At 34.2% G+C, this 26,435-nt stretch overlaps 1 protein-coding gene across 3 annotated transcripts in view; it reads right to left on the bottom strand.

The window, feature by feature from the left end:
* Nucleotides 1–24,817, bottom strand: part of LOC108757788 (uncharacterized) — a 28,809-nt gene extending 3,992 nt beyond the window's left edge. The window contains exons 1-8 of one of the 3 annotated variants that reach the window (XM_018502362.1): nt 20,146–20,206; nt 14,383–14,518; nt 14,182–14,239; nt 13,042–13,203; nt 10,209–10,587; nt 7,723–8,154; nt 5,936–6,123; nt 349–478 (exon numbers count right to left, since the gene is read on the bottom strand). In XM_018502362.1, coding sequence (XP_018357864.1) covers nt 349–478; nt 5,936–6,123; nt 7,723–8,154; nt 10,209–10,587; nt 13,042–13,176 — 1,264 coding nt within the window. In that variant the 5' untranslated portion in view covers nt 13,177–13,203; nt 14,182–14,239; nt 14,383–14,518; nt 20,146–20,206. Of the gene's footprint in view, nt 1–348; nt 479–5,935; nt 6,124–7,722; nt 8,155–10,208; nt 10,588–13,041; nt 13,204–14,181; nt 14,240–14,382; nt 14,519–20,145; nt 20,258–24,283 lie in introns of those variants that run through there. The other 2 variants (XM_018502363.1, XM_018502365.1) reach the window with 2 other exon arrangements.
* Nucleotides 24,818–26,435: the final 1,618 nt, after the last annotated feature.

The raw sequence follows: 26,435 nt of genomic DNA, 5'->3' as shown, positions 1-26,435 counted from the left end.
ATTAAAACATTTAAGATCTGCTTCTCGAACGAAAATAGGAATTCTTTATACTTAATGAGAACAGTTGAATTCTATTCGGTGTCAAAAAAGATTCACATACTTTTAAATATTTTACTACTCAAACAGTGTCTAAGGTACTTTAATGCAATATCTCACAATGTATTTGCAACGATATTATTATACTTAATCGTACGATTCCATCGAATATTCTTGAAATCGAATTCTGGAAAATTGTAGGATCAAATGGATTGATTTCCGCAATACGTCAATGACATTTTCCCGGTATCTCGTACACGTTTCACGTAATTACAGTAACTTGATATTCAAATGACATAATCGATCACTCACCAGCCTGAGCGGCAAAATGGAGCGGTGTATTACCCTCATTGTCAGGCAAATTCGGGTCCACACCTTCAAAAGAGAGCGCCAGCTCAAGCATCGCTGCTGCACCGTTCCCAGCCATGTAACTTATGGCCGTCTGCAATGGTAAACAAATAATTCCCGGGTTAGTTTGCGTCAAAAGCACGCCCGATTATGTAAACTCGTGTTTCGAGCGGGAAACATTATTCATCCCTCCACCCCCTCCCTCCTCCCCTCAACATCAATGTCTCTTTTACGGCGTTTGACCGTGACATGAAAATCCACGCAATTCCATGGCACACATTTCGCAGATTTAATTCGCTAAATCGATACTGATGACTAAACATGGAATGGGACGAATTTTAATTTTACATGGAAAGGACGATTTTGTTGAAATATCTAATTTGGCTAGATCTGAAAATAATTTTATTTTACCAAAATTATTATATACGAAAAATTGTTATATAAAAAATTCAAGATTGATGGGCAAGATGCATAGTAAAAAAATATTTTGCAATTGTATTAAAACTGGTTTTTGTTAAAACTTTTGTGTTGAATCTTCAATATATCCAAGTGTTAGTTTTTAATATTGAAATAGCACAATTTATGAACAAGTACAAAACAAATAATATTAAAATGATATACTTTGAGAAGTAAATTCTAACAAAATAAATAATATATGCTAATTTATAATAACATATTATAAATATTAATTTCCCTAAAAAAAAAAATGTTCCCCTGATTTGCTTACGAATTGTGGAAGTGTTACATTTTATGTGTTAATTTTTTACATAATATTTGCGTTACTTTTTATATATTCATTTTATGTTAAATTAACATAAAAATTTGGGATTTGAGACACGTGAAATTTATTAAAATATTAAATTAAACACAAATTTTCCAACTGTGTGTTGCAAAAAGTTTTAATATTTTAGCTTCAGCATTCTATATATATTTATATTATAATTATTTTAATAGTCCTATAAAAATTATCTTTATTTAGCTAAATTTTGAGGTACTTTAGTAAAACCGTTCCTTGCATGTAGAATTTACTAATTTCCATTGATCTAAGCTAACTAGATAAAAAATTGTTCCGATCGATGAAATGATCCTCCTCTTATTGAATCGCTATAACATATCCCCTATACGAATTGTTAATCGGATTTATCTTTGAATACCGCGCTTCGCCTATTGTTGTTACACTCGACTGACGTGTAAATATGTTGAAAAGGGAATGAATATCGTGTTTTATATCGCGATTGTTGAGAAGTACATATGACACCTCGTAGGAAGACGTTCTCATTCTGCCATTGTTTGCTGCCTCCACAGACACCGAGATGCACAATGGACTATCCGTTAAGAATCAATTTATTAAGTGGCTATTGACGTTTGAACGTTATTGCTTTACTTGCGTCAGCATGCGCCGATATACAAACAGGCGTTGAAACACGGACTACGCCAACAAACGCTCGGAAGAAGACGCGTTTGCCTTGAAGACGACGCGCGAATTGTAAATCGGTAAACACAACGAGTTCTATTTTGTTCGTTTTGAATGAAACAGAACACGTGGTTTAAACACTTATTTTACATTTTCCTCAATAAAATGTGTGTGTGTTTGAGGAAAGTCAGGATATTTTTATATTCTTGCAGATTGTATACTTTGCTAGTCAGCAAAGTCTGTAACGTCAGTAATACTAAACATAATAGAATAATAAGATTAAAAATAAGTACAAATATAACAATATATAATATTTTGTACCGAGTTTTGTCATCAATTATGGTTTGCCTAAGTAATTAAAATTTAATTTAAACTATTAAAGATAAAAATTCAAATTTAATTTGACATATTAAAGATTAAATCGAAAAATGCTATTTAATTCTGTTACTACTCGAATGAAAAGAAATTCTCGTGAGATATAACATTTGTGATATTTAATAATATTTTTAAGGATTTGTGATATTTTGAATTTATGAAGATATCTGAAAAATATTAAAAAATTTGTCAGATTTTACAAGTTTTTTTTATAGAAGTTATAGAATGAGAAATCTTAGAATACTTCAGACTTCATTTGAAAAATTCTAGATAAACTTTCTTAGCATTTCAGAAAAGTTCCAATTCGTATAAAAAAATCTGAGAAATCTTTAAAAATTTTTAATCTCAGAAAATCTAAAATCTATATAAAAATTTTCAAAAATTGTATAAAGAACCTAAGAAAAATGTACAGAACAGTAATGAGTAACTTCAAGTCATTATTTCTAACGTTTTAGTTATTTTTACACATAGCGTGTTAACCTCGCGCGAATTCTTTGCTCCGCAACCTCGCTGAATCATCGTCCGCGTTTGTCTGATGTCACTTAAGGAAATCGCATATTTTTCCGTCAGGGTTGATTCGTAACCGATCGTTTTTCGATTAAGCTAGACGGTGCGCGTAATCGAGCGTAATTTCTCGACGCAATGCACGTGCGATTGTCTCTCTCGCTCCACGTGCGGGACCTTGAAGAGCGGCGATGTTACCGAGGGCCTCGGGATTATCCATCACGATTACATGGGACATCTACATTAAGTTTCCGTTCGTCCTGGCCTTAGTGCGGCGTTCACCACGATTCCACGAAGGACGACCGCATTTCTATCTACGGAAGAAGAGACGGAGCGCGAACCGACTTTAATTGCGACGCGACATAGCTGCATTTGGAATGCGGTCGCAGACTCCCATGCGGGATCGAGATTAACGTGCTTTCGTATCGATCCTGACGCGAGAAAGCGGCGGTCTATTTGGAAGAGGCGAGCGTGTCTAAGACACCAAATTGCGCAGCTTCAACAAAGCGCAAAGTTAACCCCGTCCTCTTCTTCGAAAGAGCTCTTGACGACTTTGTCCTTGAGCATGAATCGTTTGATAGTAACGAACGCGAGTCATCATCGCGGGACATTAAACTTGTCGTATCATGAGTATCCTTCGAGATGACGGTAATTACAGCGTCTAGTTATACTGTTTCACGAACTCCTGTCACTCATCGCGTTTTTACTGCTGGCAAGCTTGCCTTTCAAACTTTTCATATTTAAAACGCGACACTGTATGTATGAAATAAATTTGTTTTTCCCTCGTTCAATCTTCATTTCACGCGCTTTAATTGGAAGATGACATGCTTCTCTTTACATGAAGATTTATACACGGATACAAAGCCATCTTGTAAGCAATATTATAGTATTCAAAATATTTTACATTTTTCGTGTATTCACTAATAAGTTAAATTTCGCTGTTAATTTCATGATGCCAAATTATACCCAATTTAAGTTATTTTTAATAATTTCTATAGATCTTCACTAATTTAACTAAAATAAAATAATTTATTAAAATGATATCAAATAATTTAACTAAAAAATGTATTAAATTAAATTAATATTTAATTTATTACTAAGAATAAGTGCACACGTTAATACGAACAAAACCATTTCAAGCTGTGTAATATTTTAATGCTAATACGGCTTTGTGATTGGTTTATGACACATTTTAAGACTGTACTTAAGATGGTCTTAAGTATAAGAACTCACTATAAATATCGGTTTTATTAAATTTACTAAACATCTTTAATTTACATATGTAAAGTGCTTGCCACAAAGAAAATTTTTATTGAAAAAAATTATAATTTCCTGTTTGCTAAGAGATATTATTCCAATAGTTTCCCGAACGATATCATATACATACATTTCCCCTGGGAACGCAACCCATCTTATTCCTCTCGGAGAGCGATTTTACACCCGGCTTGTTGCAAAAGCGGGCAGAGTTCGGCGCCCGACAGGCAATTCAGTACTTTTCCATGAGACTAGATGAGTACGTGTACGAAGGGATCGCACGTGAGCGCTAATGAAAGTACCATGAGCATGGAATTTTTGCCGACCTCCGCGACGAACTGTGATGGTCGAATCCGTTTCGTCGGATCGATTCTTCGCTGCTTAATCTACGCGCTGGCCGGAAAACAGCCTGGTATAATTATACAGTTTCGTCAGCAATTAGAAAAGTTCTCCTCATCATGCTAGTTACGCCGATTATCTGATCGAGGTGCACCGTAGAACGAAGCAGCACGAAACAACCGAAAATTTTCTGTAAGGTCAAATAAAGATCCTTTCTAGAAAACCCACATAGAATGATAAAAAATCACAGTGTTGTTTACTCTTGCTCCATCGTTCTACGTAGCCTCGCAAAGTCGTGATACTTTTCTGTCTCATGTAAAAGAAGCGATGTTTTCGAGAACTATCTTCAATGCATTTTGAGAAAATTCTCTTTTTATTTGTGTCCTTTATATATATATATATATATATATCCACACTCTAAAAAGTATAGGTGTTAAATATAATTCTCACCGTGTTAGTATAGATATAAATATCGTCATAATGTGGATATATACATATAATACTATGACTTTTAAACCATGATGATAAATCTACACCATGTTTATATCAACACTAACACGGAAGAATTATATAAATACCGTATAATGTTAAATCCATACGCCCATATTTTTTATTCATATTTTTTAGAGTGAAAGATTTTTAAGAGAATTGTGTTATTCACTTTAACCTCATTTTTTCGGGCTGACGAAAAGAACAGAGCGATGAGTGAAAATAGTAATAAAATCTTGAAACTTTACGCTTCTGTTAACTCCCAACCGTCTGCAATCAATCGTCGAGGACCCACAGAGGGTTGTTGTAGTTGTATATATTTTTGCATAACTCGCGAGAAACGAAACTCACGCCTTGGAATCACCGGAATCACAGTCGGGCAATTTAAAAATAGATCCATTCGAAGGCGAAATTTGTTTCCTGCCGTCGCGCGCGACTCGCTCGGCCTTAATTGCACTTTCATCGATCGCGAATCGCGCGCTGTTAATTACAAATCGCCGCCGGCTTTCCAATCCGTCGGATTCGTTTAGTGTGAGCTATTTCGCCTAAACGATCATCTCTCGTTCCCAGGTTGCAGTTTCGAAAGAACTTCGAACTAGATCAGTCAATTCAAATTTGTGAAATATTTGTAATTATTTGGGTCAATCATTAAATGTATATTTAGTAATTTCTCGTATATTTTTTTAGTCTCCATATCGAATTGGAAAAAGATGATTGGGAGTAATTTTACGTTACGCAATCTTATTTTTAGAGTTTTGTTCTACTCATATGAACTGATTATCGTACTTTATCTATGTTAATTTCTGAAACTAATAAGAAAAAGCTTTAGTGGGTCCCAAGGACTCATCCTTTAGCGTCACAAAAATATGTGTTCCTGTTACAAGTTAATAACATAAGCATTCATAATAATAACTCAAAAATCACGCTTTTTGAATGGTATCATTTTTTAAGGGAGCAATATTGCTTTTTCTTACCGTGAAATCGTAAATTTTAATACACTTGAATTTTTTACAATTTTATAAAGCACACATTTTTCATAGACGCATGCAAACACATCGCACAATACGCTATGCGATAGAATAAACGACAGGTAGAATATTGCAAAGCAATTTTTAAGTTACGAAGCGCAATGGCAATTAGAGACTAATTCAATTAATTAGAAACTTTTGTACTCACCCTGCCGCTACTGTCGACCACGTTGACATCCATGCCTTTCAGACCTACTTTCCGAGCCTGTGTGACGATTTCCTTGAGACCAGTATCGTCAGCCTCTCTGGCAGCCCTCAAAAGGGCCGTAGGGCCCCCAGAGGGTATTTCCCACGAGGGCGGCACTTTTGATTTGATCGTCTCTTTGCGTACGTGATCTGCAAAATTTACATTCGCCTTGTATAATACTGTTCTGTTATTTTTTTATTATTTCAAAGCTAATTACTAATCATGAACAAATTCTATTAGATTAATTGCGTAATTGCAACTGTCTTTAAATATCAAAATTTAATATTGGATACTGCATAAGCTCATATGATAGACTACGCTTGTTGAAATTGGCAAACTGTTTCAAATTTTACGGTTATAAATTACATTTAAAGCATGTGATATTTTTAAAACAAACTCTTTCTACATTAATCTTTAATACATACGATGGATCATTCATGTCCCGTGCATTTCTTTTCTTTGAAATATTAGGAGCATCTGGCTAAGCAATAGTCTTTGTTCTTTTGTTAAAAAAAAATTTAACATCAAGGACAGATTTTTGAAGTGTTGCCGACTTATACATTCGTATCATGAATGAATCATCGTGTGTAGAGTAAGTACTTTTCTATAGCAAATTTTTATTTTTTTTTATTTTTAATCAATTCTTTTATATTGCAAGAATTTCATAAACTATTAGAAAGAACATTGAAATTTAAACGACAATTTTTTATTAAAACGTCGAATATTTCTATATTTGCATTATATATTATAAATAATGTTAAAAAAACATTATAAACAATATTTTTCTAATTTGTTGTAAGTTTTTTAATGAAATATCGATAATAAAATGCATTATTTAAAATGTAAGTGCAATATACTAAATCAAAGTTTTCAATTTTTATATTAAAAAATACACTTTTTTCATTTTATCGACTGCAATCACTTAAAAAATTTAGATGCAATTTTTGTTTGATACATAACTTTAAAATGCTTTCAAAAGTATATATATTTAAAGTATATTTTATATAGTAAAAATTATCTAACAATTTTTGTACACTTATAAAAGTAATGGCAATTAAAAATTAACAATTAATGGAACAATTATGTGTAGTAAAGGACTAGAAAGTTATTGTATGTACTAAGGGTTAAATTACTCGAATATCAATTTCATGAAATAAAAAATAATTTGCTTCTTGATAAATTTGTGTGCACAATTTGTTAAATCTCAATATTTGTTGTAAATTTTGCATTGATCCGAGATGTATCTTTAGATTTCAATGTGAAACAAACGGTTATCGAGATGTAAACGTCTTTCTTATCAGTTAGAACATTTTATCAGTAATGTCACACGTTGGAATCAATTTGTCGGCGTTAATACCTAAATGACGTACATGTCAACGCGAAAAGTTTATGCACATAACAAATCATTAGCAAATAATCTCTTGCGTAAAAGCAACAATCCAAATATTTCGTATCACATTGGTACATAAAATATTATTGGATTTCAGATAGCTTGTAATTTTTCTTTTATTTAAAAAATAGCAAAAGGCTACAAATCTTTATTTAACCTTCAAAAAGCTGCATTACAAAGTTCAAAGATCTCGATAATAAACAAAGGGTGAAAATTTCACATTGCTGATAAAAGGTTAACTATATTTATTAAAACAGATATTTTACATACAATTAGTAAAAACTAAGTAATATGATATCGTATTAAAATTTGTGAAATCGCTATATAGAGCGAATGTCATAAGGCACGCAGAACTCACCTTGAAGCACACCTTTGCGATAGACTTTGGCTTCGTGAACGGCAGACTTCCGGTACGGCGCGCGTTTCTCCTCGAAGCTGGTGTCGGAGCTGAAAGAAACCGACTTCTTTACTCCGACACCCTTCTTCTTGAAGCTCGTAGATAACGTCTGGACACTAGGTGACGGCCGCAGAGCACACAGTTCTGCGTCGTCGCCGTCAGTCAGGACCGAGAAGTATCCCTTCAGACCGGTATACCTCGAGGATAAAGAGCTACGAAGCTCGTAGCCGTCCGACGATCTGAGGAACTTGGTCAACTCGTCGTCCGGCGAATTCCTCTCGGCGAGTTTGCTGGAGGGATGATGATGCGATAGACTCGCCAGGAAGGCGGAAGACCTCTTCAGGATTCCCTCCTCCGGCACCCGTTGCAACGTTCTTTCTCTCACTGGAAGACCTGCGGAGTCACGGCTCTATATTTGGCCGGTGTTACTTCCCAAGACGTCTCGCGCCGCGGCGTCCTCAGCAGTCTGCAGTCGCAGGCTTAAATAGATGTATTTAGCGGCGCGCGGACGCTCGCACCTGTCGTAGATTGCCATAAAATATTTCGCGCAAGTAAACATATCGTGGAATAGATCGCGTGAGCACATAGAACTTCGCGCGGTGTTATTATAGGATCGATGTGAACCGAAAGTGAACATTTATTTTGTTCCGTTCTAGCCTGAGCTGACAAGTCGCAACGGTGCATGACGTACGAGTTTTAGAAAATTAAATTGTATAAATAGAAAGGTGTCCCCTTTTACTTTGATACAATTATTGGATTTCGGTAAGAGATTAGCCAAGCAGAACAACAAGTCACGTCAACGTCAAAGTGACATTAAAATAAATTGGAAATGATTGAAAAATGACTTTTAATGATCATTTTGACATCATTTTGCTATCATAATGACTTGTTGTTCTGCTACAGTATAATTAATTTGATTTGTTTTTTATCGAATGGAACGTTTTCATTAATTTTTAATCAATGCAGTTTGTTTCCGTTTAGTCTCGTGCTCGAAAACGAGTTGATCGCGTTGAGACTGTTATGAAAAGGTTCTGTGTAACTCGTAGTTTTATTTGCAATTCTAATTAGAAACTACGAGATATGATTTTCGTTAGACATTGTTGTTTCGTCAGTGGTAACCCGTGGGGCGAAAGAGGCGAAAATATAAATTATCACGGGATGCACGTCAGCATCGTCATTTCAATGGCCAAGTAGTCATTAGAGGGATACAGATAGTACAGGAAATTAACTTTTCTGTCGAAAATAATTTCGTCGCCTGGCTTTTGGCGTATACTTAGAATAGCTGATGACGATAATCTCTCCTTCCAAATCGAATAAAAGGAATGTTCACTACGCTTAGGTATCCAGAAAAACATAAATGATCTGAGCACAAACCTGCCAAATATCAAATAAATTAAGATGCTAGTAGCATCCAATCGACAATCTAATTTAATTTGGAAGGAGATTATTATTTTAATTTGATTGTATCGACGCGTATTCATATATATGAGATAAATTTGTTTAAAATACATACAATAAATGCCAAAAGTATTAGTACAGAGAAATTTTTTATAAAAAAGCCTTATTTGTAAAAAGTAAACGTTAATTAGCAATTTATACGATGAATATGATTTGTTCTACTAAACAAATGATAAGCTTCGCATGTGTTTTGATTTTAAGAGCTAAATTTCTCAACTGTGCAACTACTTTTTGTGCGTCCAAATAATATCGTTTTTAATTTTCTCTTATTTTACAATGATATATTTCATTTAGCTACTACACATCTCTTTGGTACAGTAATTTTGAAAATGTACAGTCTATTTTATTCTCTATATGAATAAATTGCTAATTACCCAATAAGGACAGTAATAACCATCGATTAGGCGTCGAATTGAATTGGTGTCGAAATTTTCGATATCTATTCAACATCAATTTGATAAGTCATTTCTTGCTAGATAATGTTTTTTTTTTTTAAATAAAGCTTCTGTAAAAAATATTTCTCGGCACAAATACTTTTTGCACTCACTGTATATAGATGTATTATTCCAACGTCTAACTTTAACCGTATATAATCGGCGCTTTTCTTAGTCGATGTATTCATATCTATAATCAGTTCTAAGCTTAATACTGTCAAAGAAGTTGACATTGCCATAAAAAAAAAATCGCGCAATAATTGATATTTGTTAAAAGTCTTAAACAAGTATCGACACTCATTAATTGGAGTTTCTCTTGTAAACGAAATAGTAGTTATATTTCGATTAAAAAATGAGTATAAAAGAAAATAATAAATAATAATAAGCGACGATAATTTTTGTCGCAAATATATCAGTATTTGTTAAATAACTTAAATTTTTCTTCTAAAAAAAATTAGCAATTACATTTCGATAAAAATATAAGACAGATTACTAAATAATAAACGATGTGTAATTTTCATTGATAAGTTTAGAAATGATGCAAAAAAAACGCACCTTCCTTCAAATCCTTAGGCACGGAAGTGGACTTGATTATACCTCGCTGGATGCTCCTTGAGACGCCTGATCTCGTCGAGTTTTTGGACACGTCCTTCAGCTTCCTCGACTCCTCTTCTGTGACGAGGATGCCACTCCGAGCGGACTCCTCTTTGGAGTGGAGTCTCCCGTTTACGATTGACGGCGTTCGTCTCTTGGTGGTGACGCTGGTCGTCGTTTCATTCGTGGCACAGTTATTTCGAGCAAGTTCGCCCCTAGAGGCGACGATGCTGTAGTTGTTAACCACGCAGTAGGTAGTACTCGATGATGTACATTTCGCGCGTCTGCGTGGGCCGCTTTCTTGCCACCTGGCCTGCTCCTCGAAGATCCGTCGGACTTTCTGCCGAACGTACGAAATTAGTTTCGAGGGAGAAGCAAAATTCACATATTGATCGGTGCTCTAGTTTGCATCGTACTCTATCGTCGATTATCCGTAAATTCTCAATAATTTGTCCAATCATTTTCATTTTTATTTATCGTCACCTGAGATTCTAAAGCTTCATTTAAGAATAAAATTATATATTTCTGAGTTTTTAAGTCTATAAGTTTTTAAAAAACATATCTAAAAATATATCTCTAGTTTTATAGAATCTTAACTTTAATAACAGTAAATTTCGATTAAAAAAATGTTATTTTAATTAAAAACTATCAATAAAGAATCATCTCTCGGTCGAACTTAACGCGCTCAGAGTCTCCTCGCACTATAATGATGAATGCTATATTATGAATCACGAGTGTCACGAGCGACGGAGACATGAGCAATGGAGACTCCAAATTCACAACATCAATTTATTCATTCACGTCACGAGTCCGAATGCTGTTATAGACCGTTACCGAAAAAAGTGATTAACGAATTACACGCACTTCGAAAGGGGAGTTTCTCTTCTGACGAGATCTCTGACGTCGTTCGATCACGTGTCCGTCGATACAATCGCTGGATCCGTTCCAGTAGCACGGTCTTCCTCGGAAAGCGACTCGTGCCTTCCTGACGGTCTCGCAAGACGTACACGCGGAAAAATTCTAGCCGGCTCTCTTTAAATGCGCTATTTATATGTCAGTTAAGCTCTCGCGTCGGTCGGTGCCTCGTGTGTGTACTTACACACACGAGTTATTAAGGTACGAATGCGAGAGCCACACTCACGTTTTCCTTATACGTTCACGAATGTCTTCGTGCAGAGTGTCCATTGCGCATTTACACATTTTCGGCACTTCCAAGAAATCTCGTGAAAAATAATTAATAAAAAATTTTAATTTATAAACCGCAGAGTAATTTAAATTGACCTTTAAGTGGGTAGATAGTAGACGGTTTAAAGATATACGCAAATTGTGATAGGTGGAGTGTGAACATCAAAAAGATTTTCAATTTTGTAGTTATATTTTTTACTGATATATTATGTTAGAGTTAATTTTTAAGCAGGTGAGTGTGTGTGTGTGTGGTGCTCAGAACACCCAAAACAAATTTTATTTTTTTTAATGGTATCTATAGAATTAAATTTACATTATTTACATTTTTATGAGATAGAAGAATGTAAAAATAATTAACTTTCTTAGGCAATTCTTTTTATTTTCTTTTTCTAAAATAAAGTTTTTAACATAATTATGCGTAGACTGCTGTAGCCTATCTATTTAAAGATTAAATTTACATTAGTTATAACCTCATGAGATAAAGGAATGTAAAACTGATGAACTGTAAGATTTCTGGACATTGATTATGATAATACTTTTTATCTCCTTTTACTAGAACAGTTTTTACACAAGGTTTTAAAGGAAACTATACCTGAGGTGTTCTGATCATTCCATCTACTTACAAAAGTTAAACTTTGAAATTCTCTTTAGTCACAGAGAATATTTTCAAAATTAAATTCCAACTAAACGCACAACTTTTATGAATGTCCAAAATAAACGATGAACCATCTAAGTGAAGTCTTTGATCTATCTTTGGTAACTGTCTATCTTTAATAGCTGATAATTGTGTGAATTTTCATATATATAAATCGTTTAAATTTATTATTAACCCTTCAGAGCTGACACCAAATCTATAACAGAGTTACTAATGCTGAATTCATAAGATCTATTTAATCTATGTTAATTAAAAGACACTCATTAATTTCAGGGAACTCGAACTAATATAAAAAGAACAAAAATTGAGTATTTTAATCGGATTAAATTAAATTTGCTGATATAAAGAAAATTGATTTGATATTTTTTATAAAGACATTTATAATGAAATGAGATTAATAGACTCACCGTCAGCTTCAGAGGGTTAAATAGTGCTAGATATATTTATTTGCTGATAACAGGATAGCGAGAAAAAGAAATTTTCTTTTTGACAATGTCATAGTAGTATTGTCGCTCTTTATATCGTTGTACGTTAGATATATGTATTTACATTTAAGCACCAAAAGCTCACCAAAACTAGAGCAACTTACTTCGGAAGTGAGATCTAGATCGCTTCACTCGAAGACGCCGGCCGTGGCGAAGTCTATCTTATTATACGCGTCGCGCGTGTACCATACAAACTCCTGTCAACCGTGCGCGGTAACTTCGTGTTTTTTTTTCGCTGAATAATCACAATGTTGCGCCTAACTTCGAGAACGTTGAATGCGCGAGAGTCCGATATCACGCGACGACGCGACACTTTGCGGAGGAGTCGCGCGTCCCGCGAGATAGACTACCGCTCTTCGCTCTCCCGAGGCCGCGAGACGTCGCGCGACCGACCCGTCGACGTGATACGCGTCGACGTAATGAAAACGAAGATGCACGACGAATGAGAGAGTGAGAGAGAGAAGCTTACTTGCTGAGTGGTGGTCGGTTGTACAGTGGAGACAACGACATTGTTGTCGCTCCTATTGGTAACGCCGTCGGTGACCATGGACGTGGTGGTGGTTTCATTGCTCGTCGTGTGCTTCACCTTACGACCACCTACCATCGTCGAAGGTCGGGGCTCCGTGATAGACTGGAAGAAGCTACTTTTCGCAATTCTGCTTTATGGTTCTGAATAGTAATTCGATCTCGACGCAGCGAAAATCGAAGTCAATGTAAAATGGGAGAGGAATATAAGAACGAATTTTTGCTGAGATATTTAAAGATTTAGGTTGATACTGATTTAAAGATAATTTTGCTAGACCATCAAAATAATTATGCCCCAACGAATAAGTTGATGTTATTTGCGACCATTTTGAACAAAAACGTTAAAGAAAATAATTTTAGAGGAAATCCAAGTTTGGAAATTCTAACAATTAATTTGTCCTACATAATTATTTTAATAGTCTAACAAAATTATTTTCTATTGTATCTGTATATTTATCTAAATTTTTAGGCATTAGGTTAGAACAAAAGTTTATTGTTATTTCATTTGCATCATGTCTACATGTTTTTTTTTTATAAAAAATTTAGCAATTATATTATTTGATAAAGCAATGTTTTAGTTTTAAGAATCGGCTTTTTTTTTATTATAATACGATTTTTAACGAAGTTATGAACAATCAAAATCAAAATGCTTCTTTTTAATTAATCCGTGATATGTAACTCAATAATGAAAAATATTAGGAACATTTTTACAAAATGACTTTGTAGTGAAAACTTTAAGCTTTCAGGGAGTCAAAAATTTTTACAAGTTTTTTGCGCATATGACAAGTCCAAAAACAGAAAAAAAAATTTTTTCTCGTTTTGTCCAGTTCGTAGTTTTTTATATATAAAAATTACCAAATTCAATGAAATTCAAGACTTGTGACTTTCTAAAAGTAGACAGTTTAAGGTTTAAATTCTTTTTAATTTAAATTTCATTAATTTTTATTAACAAAATTAAAGCCGCTTGAATTAAAAAATTTGTAGCGCTATAAACTTTTGTTTCAATCCAATACTTGAGGAAAAATTGTTCTTTCCGTGAAAAAATCTTCGATAATTACGAGGAATTTATTTTCAAATTACTTACTTTTCCTTTCTCTTCGTTTCTAGGTTCGTCACGATTACGATATCATCATGAAATTCAACTAGAGAAAGGAAGAGTGTTTTATTAATAGGATCAATAGACAGGCCATTCTTCAGAGATTCTTTTCCCGGTCGAAATTTACGCTCGACCGAGAAATCAAATGGTACTGCGCAGAGGCTGTAATATAAATTAAAACGCACTCACTGGGAAACACTTTTATCGCCGGGAACTCGAATCAGTTCTCCTGTCAAACGAACGTCGTGATTTCCGAAGCATGCGCTGGAATCGCTTCTTCAACCTACATTTCTTTTTATTGTTCCACTATTCATCGACACATACGCTGAAAATTATGAGGAACACGTGACAAAGCTCGATCGGGAAATTTTATTGATTATCCCAATCTGTTACATGTTCTCTTCTAGATTGAATTAATGTCTACCGTTAGTTATTTTAGCTTAATTATATTTCTCATCTTTCTCCTCTAATACATTTTTATATAATCCTATCACATTATTTTTCAAATTTTTTATTATCTTATTTGATATTATTATTATACATTGTAATACTCTAATAAATATTTTAAGTGGGTTACATAAATATATCGCTCCCTTATTTCAAAAGTAGCACAATTCAAAACAACATGTTTCTCAGAAAAGAGGGAAAACTATTTTTTAAGTTAATAAACAATTATTGACTAATTAAATAATATCGGCAAATAATATATTCTTAACATAATAATCAAATATTATTTTTGTCATTTTTGTTCAACACTTAAAAAACTACATGTTTTAATTTTGAAGTTTTTTTAAACTACCCTTTTTATAAGTTATAATGTTTTGACGATTTTTTATAAAAGTTAAATTAGTTCACGTTTGATTACTTGGGTAAAGTTTATCTATCTTATTCATTATAATAATTCGAAAATTGTATGTTTTTATTTGTATCACTTTTGAAGTAAAAAAGAAAACGATCGTATTTGATTATACTTGTGAGCTTTTTGAAAGATTGTTCCAGAATAGATAGCTTCCGAAAGAAGGAATTTCTCTTTTAGAGTTTCTAATCAACCAAATGCTACAATTCTTCCGACGAGAGCACGTTTCGTGAATTGAATTGCTCCTCTTTTTTTCCCTTCATACTCGCTGGCGGGCCGTTAACTTCATGGTCGGCGGAAATTACTCTCCAAATCCGAGACGAAAAGCGAGCGAGGCGATTCCGACGGTAAATCTAACTCTTCAACGGTGTATCCATATAAAATCACGCTTTCATCTTTCGAACACGCGGTTATTTCGGCGCCGTAGCAGCACACGATATTATCCTGTCATCGTATAGCTTTTGGCTGTTCGCCAATATTTTGAACTTTCCAAGGTACACCGGTTTATCGATCTCCTTCGACATTTTCGGAGATACTTCGAACGAGAAAGACATGTGAACAAAGAAGAAGTTTTCAACAAAAGCTGTATTCAAAATTCTTTCAGCAATATTTTAAAGAATTTTTTTCAATTTTTTCTCTTAGACTTTCTACGATAAGCCATTACTTAAGCTTTAAGTCTTAAGCCGTGAAATTGATAGAGTAAGATAAATAAAATAAGTATTCTAAGTCAATTTAGTGGTTTGTAGGTAGAAGAAGTAGAGGGATCAAATAAAGAGAATAAATTTATTATCATTTTCAGTTTCAGTAATTTAAGGATTTACTTAAGTTATGAGAAATTTTTTCATTAAGTAAATAAGTAGGCGATAGAAAAAAAATAAATGAACGATGAGATAATTAATGATAATATAATTATAAAGATTAATATTAAAATTTGATTGTGATTCGAGATATCTTCCATTACAGAATCTCAAAAAGCGCCTTACTATCGATTATGAGGAGAAAAACTCCTTGTAAAAGAAGATGTTTCAAATGCACATGGAAACCGTTTGGCATTCAACACAGTGAACATACTTTCCATTCAGAATCGATAGCTAACAGTAATAAATATACAGACATTTAAATAAATATGCTGTATCGTCAATATATCAGATAAAAATATCATACAATTGTTGAATCAAAATTAACATGTATAAATGTAAAAGATTAAGGGGCAATTTTATTATATTGCATTGCAAATTGTAATTACTGCAATATTGTAATGTCAATATAGTATAACTGCAATATTACATACTGGGTGGGCAACTATTAGAAAATGGTTCGAAAGATGAGTCAAACATTATAGTATTATGTGCAAACTCTTTAGATCTTTGAAGAAGCTACCCGCGAAAGCCTTAAGAGTATTATTATTATTATTATTGTTATTATTAGAGAATCCTTTCTCTTACTTTTGTTTTAATTAAATATAAAAACTTGCGAACAAATATCACGCAATTATATTTGTCTTAAAGATTGTTTGACTCTAAATTGTCTCAAGCACGGTCAATAACCGGCAACAATTACGAGTGGCTCATTGGAACGGAATTTGTGCGAGAGAGCAACGATAATAACACGTTCAATGAAATAAGAGACCTCGAGATTTCGCTTCGTTATGTGAGTTGAACAAAACGGACACGAGCTGACTATAGTAAATGGGCGCCAGAGTTATCGCCCCAGTTATCGAATTTTCGTCGCTCGATTCTGCAGTGTTTGCTCTCTCTCCCCCTCTGAATAGACTGTTTCATATCCAAACAATTGCGTCGCTCTGTGAAAAGCTTCCGTCGGTGTCGGCACGAGCATACCGTATGGAACTATATCGGATGCTGTAAAATACGGCGTTCGTCCATCTATCCTACGCGGGGTAGGATGCATGCCGGTCTGCTGCTGGATGATCAATGTCCGGAAGAACGATCGCCGTTTGTCACAGAGACAAGAGAGGAAAAAAAGAAGCTCTCTTCTCTCTCGTCACGGACAACAAATTTTACGTGGGACACTTTCCTGAGGTTGATATTTTTCGTTTATGCGGACGATCCCTATCCTCGGCAACCGCGCCGTCGCGTCGTACCGCCTCGTGTGATAAGAGTGACTGATTAATCAAAGCGACAGAACATTATCGAGGCGGAGTATTAGTCGCGGTAAGTGTCATATCTCGTCAGCTTGCGGCTAGAATTTCAATGATATGACGTCAGTCGGAACTACCACGTTCCATCGGTGATAACACGCATCTTGAGTGAATAAACTCATGTTTGCATAAAGTATCATTTAATCCCACATTTGCAAGATACCGCAGATTTGAAAAATTGTTCTTTACATAGCTTACATCATACAAATTGTTTTTTTTCTTTTGTAATTACAGCTTTTAAAATAGCTTTGTTAGTACCTCTGCATTTTTCATCGATTACTAAATCTGACGTACATGGAAAGAACGATTTTGCTGAAATATCTAAAAATTTAAGTAGATGAAGTTCTAGAAATAATTTTGTTGGACTATCGAAATAATTATGTAGGAAACTCAAGTATAGATGAGCAATGCTGCAAAAAGTTTTGACATTCATAATAATCAACTTGAGCTTCTTATATAATTATTTTGATAATCCAATAAAATTATTTTCAGATCTAGCTAAATTTTAAATACTGTAGCAAAATCGTTCTTTCCGTGTATGAGACATGCAAAGTTTGAGCAACAATGTAAATCTTTCTCTCTCCCCAGCAAAATGAATATTTTAAATTACCAGAAACGAAGAGTGGGGTGCGTTCTCAGACGCATCATGAGTGCACTTATAAATTAATAAGGCTCGCATAAGGAATATCCGGAATTTAATGCGCTACGAGAAGCCGGCTCTCAACCTCAGATTCGACATCGAGATCGATATCTCACCCGATGCACGTAACGCGTTGATTTATAAACGCCGAGAGCGTCGTTTCGACGTACCTCTTGATCGTAACTCGATCAAGAGGAACGTCAGTGATCAACGCCAGGCGGAAGCTCTGTCGGATCGACTTTTAGTCATGCGTGCCTTCTGACATTGATTGACCGTACTGCATGAGAACCCGTCGTTCTGGCAGCCACTACGTTATGGCATACGTAACGTCTACTCGAAAGCCGCTCAAGTCTTATCTATCATTAGCCGTTCCCGTTGGCGTTTCATGAAAGACGCGAAATAGTTAACCCATTTCATTTTTAATACGACGTTGTTATGTTCATTTGGTACATATGTAGAATTTCCCAGAACTTTATTAAGAAAGGAAATCTGTTTAAATAAATAAAATTTAAATAAGATATTTAATCCTATATTACTTGCATAGGTTTTTTTTTAACATAATTATCGCGTGATGTGTTTCTCACATCCCAACATTATATTTCAATTTTTATTATTTCTTCTTTATTACTACTTTTTTATTATTTATAATTAAATAAAAATTAATAATAGTTAATAAGACAGTTCTTGGAACTCGTTAATATCAAAAAATATTAAAAACAATACTGCTAGACACATTTTAAATTCTTAACGCTTTTTAAATATAAATTGTCACCTAACTTTTAATTTTTAACAATCCGCTAGATTTCTATATCTTTTAACTTAATAGGATTTTCGCTTTTGACCGACGAATTTGTTATTAACAGCGAAAGGCTAAATACACCACACAAATAATAAAGAATTAAATTTATAATAAATTAGATTAAAATTGCATATAAAAGACATTACGTCAGATAGGCTTATAGATGTTTTAAAGAAAATTTGAGTTTTTTTAATAGCTTCAGAAAAGATATATCAACCATTAAAAAAACGATCAAAAAGATAGTCACATTTCAGGAGAAAGATATAGAAAAAACACTTATGCGAAATGCACTATGTAAAATGTCATTTTGATTAAGAGTGACATTTATGAGTAGATAAGACTGTATTTGATGGGGATCGAGAAATGGATGAGGAACGTGTGCCAAATGATAGAGCGAGGGGACCGATAAGAGCGTCAGGAGGGTGAGGTGCACAAGAACCAAGCACGCGAGCTTCTAATCGCCTCGTTTCGGAAAGACGCGACGCTTTTCGTGCCAAGGTCGGCACCCTCGATGAATTCGGAGCGAACTCGAGCGCAGACATTGGCTCTTCTTCTCCATTGTGAAAAAGTTTCTCGGTGAACATCATTAGGCCGTAACAACAAGACACAGAGAAATGAGGCGCTCTTTTTTTAAACTTTTACTCACGCGATTTCCGCGAACTACCTGTCTCTGGGGTAGTTAAAAAAATAATTTGTTAAGTACTAGATGAATTAGTACGTTGCACTCGTAATTCTTGTGACATTCCGAGAACACGGCAAGTTCTCTCTCTCTCTCTCTCTCTCTGCGAAAAAAGTACTTTTATAATTTAATTTAAATTTAATCATGTCGTTTGCTTATATATATCTTTAAAATGTGACATTTATTATAATTTGTAGTAATTTATAATTTTACAATTAGAAAGAGTTTAAAATTAATTCGTTACCTTGAGAACACAAATTACGCCACTATTTCTCTGTGGGTAACATCATTATTTTATTGGAATAAAATTATCATTACAATGCAAAATAGAAAAAAAGAATTTATCTATTATATCTCTTAATTTATATTATTTATATATTGTTTTTGATCAGCAAACACATTTATAATGAAAAAAAAATAGAAGAAATGAGGAGAAGTGCTTTTAAATATTACCTAACAGTTCCGTGTGCTTAAAATTCAGCTAATATTAATTAAATTCAGATTTTGACGAATAAATTCCAACACGCGCCATAACGAGCATGAAGGAAAGTATCGATAATTTTCTAGGACGCGATACGACATATTAAGATTCCGCACGTGCCCATTCACCGAGGTTACTAATAAGTGTTAATAAGTCTCACGCGATGTTATCATACTGAAATAATAGTGACATTCATTTCAGAGTCACGTGCATGGTCGTGTCGTTGACATTTTCAAGATGCGATCGTAATCTCGAGAAGCCAGTTTCGCGATTCGTCACGATCTTAACACTAATAAATACATGTGTATGTTTCACGGAAAAGACATACATATTACTAACCGGTTTAAATCTGATCGTAGACGGTGTGATAGCCAAGAAGCTGGAATCCGTGAGCGTTCCGCTCAAGACCATGACCGTGATCGCTCACGTTGTAATTTGCTCTTCCGGAACGCTGAAAGAAAAATCAGTTGAATTTTCCGTCCAATTTAACAGTTATTTATACTTTACTATAAAGCTTTCTAGAGCTTTATTACAGAACTTTCCAACAATATTTTTCGGTTTCAAATTTAATCTACTTTAAATGTATGTAACGACACATAATCAACATCTTTAACATACAATTGAGTAAACGTCTTTAATCTTTGAAAATTATTTCCTTTTTATTAGAAAATCAAATTGTATTATGTTGATTTGTGTCAAACTAATGTGAATGTATTATGTTTGATCATCTAATTGTATAATAAGATATATACTGGACGACAGTATACGATTAATTAAATATTAATATGTTGATTATAAGTAGCAATTTATTAGCAATATATTAGTTAAACATTGGGGATATATTGAGTAAAAATTGTGTGTGGGCACATATTTAATTTTAATAATACAATATTGTACATTGTATTATTAAGATAAGTTCTAAAGCATTTTGTTTGAAAAGTGCAAGTGAATTTTCGACATGCGGCGATTGATAAAAGAAGATTCTTTATGCAAAGTTCTTTTACATAACATTTAGAACATCATAATATTAATCACATAGATTGTACAATTGCCAAAAATTTTCACTTCCAAATGACCTGTTGCTGTAGTCGAAAGTTAATCATATTATAATATTTATTATTTATTACAGTTTATGAAACAAAAAATTTATTATAATGTATAAATGCATGACAGTTCAGTGTTGCCAGATTTGATACAATTGTATCAAATTTGGTAATCTAGTACTATACACATTTAAAAAAAGACAGTGACAATTTGATACAATTTCTGACATAATGTTTAAAAAAGTTAATGTTTACAATCTAAATACAAAAGCAATATTAATCATAAGTATTACTATATTTTCTCTATTTTATCGACTATTTGACTCAATTTCAGTTATAGAAATTCTAAATTAATCAATTCTAAATTGATCAATTAAATGATTAATTGATTTAAAATTTTAGCGGCTCTGTATATTGTAGCAGAATATATACATATTTTTAAAAAAACAGAAGAAAGAGAAAAAGAAAAGATTGTACATTTTGTTGATACAAAAATTTTTTTTTTTCCTTGCAATACTGTAAAACAAAAAACTCTAAAATGATTAGAGTATAATTGAAAAAGACGTTTATAGGCTTAAACTTAAATATATATTATTCATACTCGTTGATGTGTGGATATTGTAATTGCGATCTTGACCGAAACTCAAAGCGAACTCTGTTGTGAGAAAATTTAACATGACCTTTCGACTCGGACTAATCTCGTGGTTTGCGCCTCTGGGTCATGGTCTGAAACGTGATTCTTTCGAGTATCTACACTCAAGCTGTATACACAAGGAGTGTACTACGCCATGAGTGTTCTAAATCCGTATCACGTAATTAGGCGCCTTAAATGCGAGGCGGTACAGTCTCGTATTCTTCACGCGACTACTCCGTGTGCAAAATTATAAAACGTTATCTCGAGTTCTTATCACATACAGTAACGCAAATTTGATTATGCAAACCGTTTTATTATTTACAAATACATTAGGTGTGAAAAATCAAATAAAAAGTGATATATTTAAAATGCATTGATCTCGCGCGGGAACTCTGGTCTCCTAAGAATAAACAAGGTACTCTATTTTTGCAACGTCGTGGAAGCAATCGAGATCGTCGGGATGAACAGATGCACGGCGTAGCCTAAATCTGTTACCTTTGCGCAACCGGTGTCTTCTATTCTTGAATTACGATCGAAACGCGATCCTCGCGGGGGCACTCTTCGGAAACAAGGCGACGGCGACGAACTTTCCGGCACGAATCGCACCGAATTTCCGCCGAACGATATCGAAACGCGCGCGAATCGAGCCGATAGTTTCCACCATCGGCCGACTTCCCCGAATCGTTCGCTCGTCAAGGGGTTGATTGGCTACTGGGCCAAAGTTTAAATTGCACCCTCGCGTCGAAAGTCTCACGAGGGCTAGCTGGAGCGAGGCCTCCGTTATCACGCAGGCGCGAATTTTAGCCAGGTGTTGCGATGCCGCGCTGATGGAAAATTAGAATGTGCATCCGCGCGAATTTGAGGAGGCGCGCGTCGCATTCCCAGATACATGCAAAACCTCGCGGCGGAATTCTAATTACATTGCGATTTATGGCGTGTTCGCGTATACCTAATCTGTATATACATATTGGGACGCGCGCGCGCGGATTCGTGATTGATTAAAACGGGCAACATCACTTGGCAGGAAAATAAAGGCGCTGTTCTAACAACGAACACGAATTCAGATCGATATAATCTTGGCGAACTTAATTTTAGCTCCACGGAAAAAATAAATTTCCCTTCAATATGCGTTTTTTTTCCACGAATAAGCTGGAGGATTATTTTTGTATATCGAATCCGAAATCTGAAATCGTGATTATATCTGCCTCACCCATGACGTCACGAAACTTTACTTCTCTTTCTTTATGGACGGAAATTTTATTTTTTGCTTTTGTAAACGTTTTCTTGAAATATTCCTGTATTTTTGACTTGTTTAATTACTTTATAATCATAGAATGATAACTAGAATTCCGTTTCTGTTAAGCCAATTTCTAGTTATACGATACGTCGGCGAGAAATCGATAGCACATGGCAAAAAAGATTTTGCTAAAGTATTTTAGAATTTATAGTTAGATATAAATCTGAAAATAATTTTCTTGGACTATCAAATTAATTAATTATGTAGAATAATTCGAGTATAATGATAGTCCTATAAAAAGCTTTAATAATCATAACCAATTTGAGTGTCCTGTCCCAACAAACAGGCTAACTTTATTTTTCATCATTTTGACATAAAAATGACGTATTTAACGTCATTTGATGTCAAAACGACCTATAATATAATGACAATTAAATCACATCGTTCTGACGTCAAAATGATACCAAATAACGTTAGCTTATTTGCTAGGATATAATTATTTCGATGATCCAACAAAATTATTTTAAATTTTTTTGTATCGAGCTAAATTTTTAGAAACTTCAACAAAACTGTTTTTTCCGCGTACGCTGCAGAAATTACGGCTTCAGATCCGGAATTGTACATGGCGAGACAGACAGAGTTAATCTCTTCAGTTATTTTCTTGTTCTTCATTCTATATTTACGTCGCAGCACGCGGTCGCCACATTGCAATAGGTGCACGTGCTCGCGGCTTCGTCCGATGATTCAAGATCAATTCGCTGAGAAAAACGTTTGGTAAAATAAATAACCATTTATTTTTTTGATATGAGACTTACAAAAAACTTGTTAAATTTTAATTGAAAAATTTGTTGTTTTAATTAAAATTTGATTAGAATAATGGTATATTGGATAATCAAATTTTGATTAAAACAAATATTTTAAATTAAAAAGTAAGAAAATTTTTGTAGGTCACATATACAAAATATTTCTCTCAGTATAAAAACTACTATAATTAAAAATATAATACCCATAACCACCGTATAACTCCTCCCCCTCCTCCCTCATATTCATTTTCGTTCTGCAACTTTTTCAAGATTACAGGTTAGTTAAGACTGTTACAACAACTTTTGACGTTAAACGGAAACTTGTCTATGATAAGAAATGTAACTTGTTTTAAACACATAATTTTTACATAATAAACGCAAGTATTGTAGTTTTTCTTCTGAATCACGATTGCACGCCAGCGACGTTATCACACTTTGATCAAGTGTAACAGCTGAGCAAATCCATTTAAAGATATTAGTCAGAGAGACTAATGTTTTTATTGTTTCACTGTGAAAACCTTTTTGCCCATACAAGCTAAAAGTGTGCTTTTTGATATCTTTATCAATTCTATTTTATCTGGACTGAAAGGTGTATGAATTACGTTAAAAACGAACACGAAACGAAACGAAAACTTGTCATGTTCTCACTAGTTCAGGTTTTAAAAAAAAACCGTCATTTTTTTGGAAAAGCTGTTGATGCTTTATGCTAAACAATAGCAGAATCATTTCCTAATGTTCGCCAATCCCAAATTGGGCTTACCAGAATGATCAATTTTCTGGCTAAATGCCGGCGATAGTAGCCATCAGTGTCATCGTTAACCAGAAACGTCGAGTGTCGGGTGACAAGCATTTACATAACGTTGCTCGACTGGGACGTCCGTGCGATTGATGATTTGCCTATTAACGTCGAGACGATGCCCCAGATCACGCTTGATCTACCGCTACGGGCGATTGCGTCGTGGAAATATAACTCGCACATATAACGCACGTAGTTCGCGTGGACGGTGGTCACTTCCGAATTATTGTCGTTCATTGTATCTGGCCGTACTAAAATGATCTGGAGACAGCACTGCGGCTTCATGTGGAGACGAGGTATCGGGCTAGTGAGGAGCACTTATGCTATTTTTGCCGATTGTTTTTTGGATCGAGCGCTATTAACAAAAGATGACCAATGAAAAGCGAGCGTATGCCGATGATCGGACAATAGCACGCGATGAACTAAGAAAAACATACACGACAGAGAGATTTAAATATCGTATCGCCCGCCAACTCATGCAACGTAAATTTGGTCCGTAATGAATTCGCGCGGGGTTTTAAATTTTGATCACCAAACCGCGAATGACGTGTCGTCAAGCCACAACAATGGGTCGTCGCGAAGATAATTTTATGCCTTGCCGCAAGGTAACAATAAATGTCACTGAACAGTTTGCCAGTGGTTTTGGATCAAAAAGCCACAACAATGGGTCGTCGCGAAGATAATTTTATGCCTTGCCGCAAGGTAACAATAAATGTCACTGAACAGTTTGCCAGTGGTTTTGGAACCTTTTGTAAGTTCTGGATTATATTCGTGTAAATGAAATTGCTAACAGTCAATTTTTAACAGTAAATGTCACTAAATTTATTGCCAGCGGTTTTTAAACTTCTTGTAAGTAAGTTTTAAATATCATATGTGCAAGCGGAACTTTGGAAAATATTTTTAAAAACGAGAGAAACAGACACTTTATATAATCGAATAGTGTATCATAAATTTTAATTTAATATTTTTAGTCAATTTTTAATAGTAAATGCTACTGAATACTTTGATAGTGGTTTTAGAATCTTTTATATACATATTAAGTTTTAAATATCATTCGTGGAAACGAAACTTTTGGCAGTATTTTTAAAGAAAGCGAAAGAGATAAACGCTTAATATAACCCAGTAGTGTATCATAAATTTTAATTTAACATTTTTTTTAATAGTCAATTTTTAATAGTAAATGTCACTAAACACTTTCCTAGCAGTTTTGAAACTTTTTAAAAGTTTTAAATGCCATTCGTAGAAACGAAACTTTTGAAAGATACTTTTAATTCTGTTAAGTTTAATTATAATTTAAATTAAAATAATTAAACATTTTTAAAGTAAAATTTAATATTTTTAACGATAGTTCCGATAAATTTGAAATTAATTACACAGAGTACAGTTGAAAATTTCAATTGTTACGATTTATAATGATTTTTTGGAATCAACATTGAGTTGACTCGTTTGTAGATGAAATTTCTAGAAATCTAAAATTACAATCACAAAACTTGCAAATATAGAGAAGCTCACTCCTTAATTTTTTATAAAATGTTGTACAATAAACATAACGTTTAATGAACGAAATTTTTAGCTTTTCTCACAAGTTTTGATTCGAGGCATCGCAGTTGTCGCGGCTATTTTTGCCAATTCCGTGTATGTTAATCAGATGGATACACGAAAGCCGCAGGCAAGATGATAGACAACAGTAACGAATCGTAAAACGAGGCATGCGATCTGAGATTGCATTACGTGTGAAGTAACACGGCGATTTATGCATGCGAAAAGTTAGCCGAGAAATTCTGAAATCTCAGCGGCATGTATGTATGTACATGAGCGCGAACTGCCGCACGCACGCGAACGCCCATGTCCGAGAATCAATATTTGCAGACGCTTCCAATAAAGGAGCTCGTAATTTCGAGAGGAAGTAGTTGGCGCGAAGAGCAAAGTGGTTTCCGTGCCTGCTCGTGACGGGCTATTAGGAGTTCTCACTGGTTAAGTGTAAGTTGCAGTTTTGACACGAATGTTCATTACGTTCCTCGGTGCCTCTTGACAAAAAGAAAATCAATACGATACATTAATTAATTCTAGAATGATCGAAGGGATCAAAAGCTATTTACAAGAGAACATTTCTAAT

The sequence above is a fragment of the Trachymyrmex cornetzi genome, unplaced genomic scaffold (assembly GCF_001594075.2).
Source record: "Trachymyrmex cornetzi isolate Tcor2-1 unplaced genomic scaffold, Tcor1.1 scaffold147, whole genome shotgun sequence".
Lineage (NCBI taxonomy): Eukaryota > Metazoa > Arthropoda > Insecta > Hymenoptera > Formicidae > Trachymyrmex > Trachymyrmex cornetzi.
Note: the sequence above shows the minus strand (reverse complement) of the source record. Positions and strands in the feature narration are given on the sequence as shown.